The sequence below is a fragment of the Gastrolobium bilobum genome, unplaced genomic scaffold (assembly GCF_033153095.1).
Source record: "Gastrolobium bilobum isolate Gb01-03AN ecotype WA unplaced genomic scaffold, APGP_CSIRO_Gbil_v1 utg16185, whole genome shotgun sequence".
Classification (NCBI taxonomy): Eukaryota; Viridiplantae; Streptophyta; class Magnoliopsida; order Fabales; family Fabaceae; genus Gastrolobium; species Gastrolobium bilobum.
This window is the reverse complement of record NW_026899733.1, coordinates 7,483-11,396: the sequence shown is the minus strand read 5'-3', so window position 1 is coordinate 11,396 and position 3,914 is coordinate 7,483. Positions and strand designations below refer to the sequence as shown.

The 3,914-nt window shown below is 42.8% G+C and overlaps 1 protein-coding gene across 1 annotated transcript; it reads right to left on the bottom strand.

The window, feature by feature from the left end:
- Window positions 1-1,216: 1,216 nt before the first annotated feature.
- On the bottom strand, window positions 1,217-3,636 carry LOC133293089 (zinc finger CCCH domain-containing protein 20-like). The gene is made up of 2 exons (XM_061491617.1): window positions 2,177-3,636; window positions 1,217-1,364 (listed from the first exon to the last, which is right to left on the bottom strand). The coding sequence occupies exon 1, from the start codon at window positions 3,561-3,563 to the stop codon at window positions 2,430-2,432; it is 1,134 nt and encodes a 377-aa protein (XP_061347601.1). The 5' UTR covers window positions 3,564-3,636; the 3' UTR covers window positions 1,217-1,364; window positions 2,177-2,429.
- Between the last annotated feature and the right edge of the window lie 278 nt (window positions 3,637-3,914).

Genomic DNA, 3,914 nt, shown 5'->3' with positions numbered 1-3,914 from the left:
ACTAGGAAAGAAAAAATGAAATATCATCAATGTGCATTAAATATGCAAACGTCTCCAGCTACACTTTAGAGGTATAGCCCACAACTTAGCATCTTGCACTTATGATAGCTAGAGCTGGCAAAACGGGCTCGGCTCGGCGGGCCAATCCGCCAAACGGGACTGAACGGGCTGAATTTTTCAATTCATCTGAAAAGCGGGGCTGGACGGGCTCATTTTTTGGCGGGCCGAGGCGGGTCAGTGTAAAATAGGTTTGGGTTGACGGGCCAACCCACCAAACGGGACGGGGCAGGCTGAGTTTTTCAGCCCACTTTTAAAAGCGGAGCGAGGCGGGGCTGCCTCATTTTTTGGCGAAGTGGGGCGAGCCGCCCACTTTGCCACCTCTAACGATAGACTACATAATAAACTATTTATATAACGGAGACTTGAAGTGTAAGTATGATCATTTTATCCACTTTTACTAAAGCTCATTGATTTAATACAGATTTGAATATTGGAGTGTCTTGCAAATACCCAATATTTATCCCAATTAAACAAGATCATTCATCCTGTAGAAGTATCTCACTCTGATATCCATCTCGAAGAAGACCCAGACTATTATTGGACCAGACTCAACTATGTGTGATCTATCGATATTTCCTGGACAGATAATGTCCAAAAATAATAATATGAGCAGCTGAAGGAGCAACGTCCATGTAACCCAAAGAAGGGGACCATAATTCCCCAAATAGCTTATCAGGGCAAATACACTGCACCTTGCAATAACCGTTAATGTCAATTTTAGATGTCAATTGAGGGATGGTAACTACCTTCGGTCCCCTCTCATGTATGCCACCTTTGCACGCAAACTACCAAGACGAACTCGAACTCAAAGCACAAGGTTATTATGTATCCTTTCAAACTGGCTCTTCATGTTAAGAGTACCGTGACATGAAATGATGAAATCAATTAAATACATTGTGTCACTTTAACTCGCAATATGCAATGTAAACTGTAGGACTTGTTCAAATATAGTCTTTGCGGAAAGCTTACAAATTACCACTTTTTACCGGATACACAACGCAGCATAGTTATTCATTGCGAGATCAAAATGTATACATTAATTAAACGAAAAAAATTTCCGGGAAGCATTATTACATTCTGTTCCATGATTTGGCAAGCAAGACAATATTAATCTCTGCTGTAGAATAACACCACTAGACTAGTTCAGAGTCAAAGCAACACCTGCAATTGCCACAAGCATGCTGTTTATCAGGATTCTGGACATCTGGATTTTGCCCCGTGACTTGCACCCTGATTTCCACATCGCATTTCATCTCGATCCATTTGAAACACATTCATTCAAGGGATTGTTGTTTGAATTTGCACTGAGAGAAAAAAATACATAATGAGAATAATGGGAAGAAAGTGAATGATTTTTTTTTTAAAATTTAAATTTGAAATAAAAAACACTAATTTTAACTAAAATACCATAAACATTTCCCCCTTCATTTAATTACTTCCCGGTGACAAAGTTGCATGTTATATGCAATATAATATTGAAAAGTGTTTATCATTTTAAATGACAGAAAATTATGTCATTTTAAGAGAAATACAGACCCAGAAAATTTAAATTTTAAATTAAGAAAAACCATCCACTTTCTCTCTCCTATGATTTCAATTTTTCTGTGTCTATCTCTCTCCTAAAATGAGATAACATATGTCATTTAAAATGACAAACACCAAACCCATATATATTACAAACAACGTGTATTATTTTCACTCAAAAAAAGACATATATAAAGAATCTAGTTTTGATGCGTACTGAACTTATCAATGCGACAATAAGATCATATCGAAAAATGCCACCATAAGATTAATAAGAATTTTATAGTCGAAAGCAGTCAATTTGTTATCAAAACCAGACAAGAACGATAGTTGTGATTACAAGAAATCATCTCTCATTAACGATTAAGGGAAAAGTGTGGATGAAAGGAGCATTGAGACAGAGAACCGAAGCAAAATCCAAAATTTGAATAAACATACATCACATAAATAATTTGGTAAGAAAGGACCGGAGTTTGATCCTACGTAACATAATTCAAATTTGTACATGAATAAGGATGAGACCAGTCACTGGAAAGTAATAATAAACACAGTAGTTAACACATGGGAGTAATATAATTCATCATCTGCTAACCTATACAAAAGCTTAGGATAGTTTTTATCTCGCAAATCATCTTTGTTGTCTTGACTTTCCAAGAAAACTGCCCAAAAAGAGTTTCTACTCTTCACTTCACTTCACCAATAAGATATTTACACACATACAAGTTGCTGCTTCCAAAATAAATCTTGTATTAATCTTTTCCCTGAGTCCTCGCATTCTATACACACTGAAGGAGGGGAAACCAGGGAAGCGGATCAAAACAACCCAAGATGGTTCACCATCTTCATCATCCCAAGAAGGGACTCACCAGCTCCGAAACCCAGCCAACACCCGGAGCTCCATTCATTTGACCCGAAACCGAACCCGATCCTCCCAGAGAGTTTTCTTTGCTCAATTTCTCAAACATCTTCGCCCGTATGTCCCTTCCTGACTCAACCCTCTCCATCACAGGCTCCTCCTCACAACTCTGATCACAGAGATCGAAATAGTTAACACCACCACGAACCGGTGGCTGTGTAGGGGTCGAGGGGAGGCTACAGAATCCGGGTCGGATCACGGGTCCCCTCGGTGATCCAAAACCAGGAGACCCCATTTGAACGTTCCAGGAAGAGGGTAATGATTTCACCTTACCCAGTTGCAAATTACGCATAGAAGCCACCATCTCATTCACATTGACAGAGTTCGAACCCATAGAACGGCTCAGTGATAGAGTCATCGGTGACATCGGAGGAGACTCCGCCGGAGGCGTCACCGGCGGGGAGACCGAACAGGGAGAAGATATGAAGGGAAGCATCTTGGCTCTCAGAGGGGACCCATCATACGAATCGGCCGAGTTTGCACTCCGGGGACTCTGCTGAGGCAGAACCCTGAGTTGCTCCGGCGTGTGGGCGAAGAAACACACCCTTCGCCGGCAACTGGTTCCGTCCTTGCATGGCTGAGTACGGTAGCGCGCAGGGTGGAGCCAGCACTCGAACACACCATGCGCGAACTCACATGCATCACCCTTCTTGCAATTCCCCTTGCGAAAATCGGGACACGCGGTGCCGGAATAATGGTACTTCCTCGGGTCGCGACGGCGAGCCTTCTCGCCGGAGTGAGCGTAAGGGCACTCCGTCCAGTCATGTGACCTACCACGTGCGCACTTTCGGACCTTAAACTCGAACATGCGAAAATGGTCGCAGGAGTATGCATCCATCAGAACATCCGATTCACGACTCGGAAACTCCGAGTCGGAATCGGCATCGGTATCGTTGGAGGGAACATAGAGCTGAAGCGCAGTGAGTGCTTCCTGCAAGTAGTACGGAGAGTAATCGGTATTGGCGGCAAAAGGGGAAAAGATCTCCGGCGTTGGATCGTGATGAAGCGGCCACGGAGGCACGTGGACGGTGGGATTTGCACGGTGGGTCTCCCCCAGCATCATGGTTTTGATGATGGATGTTTTGGTTTTGTTTGCATTGGATGTTTACATGAACTCAAGCATGGTTAGTAACTCCCTTTATAAACTGCCTCGTTACCCTGGTTTGGTTTTCCGTAACCATGGTTTGGTTTAAAAATCAATGAACTCCAACTCCATTTGTTACCCCCCCCTTGCGGTTAAAGTCAGTGTGGTTTTTCTCTAAGGTGACAGGTTGTGTCCTGGTTTGCCACGTAGATGAACAACTGTTGATGTGGTGAAACTGTAGGCAGAGGCGATTGGATTGTCACGCACACATAATGAACGCTTTTTAATTTTAAACGCCCCCGGTCTTCCCAAAGCGGTGGAGCGTATGAT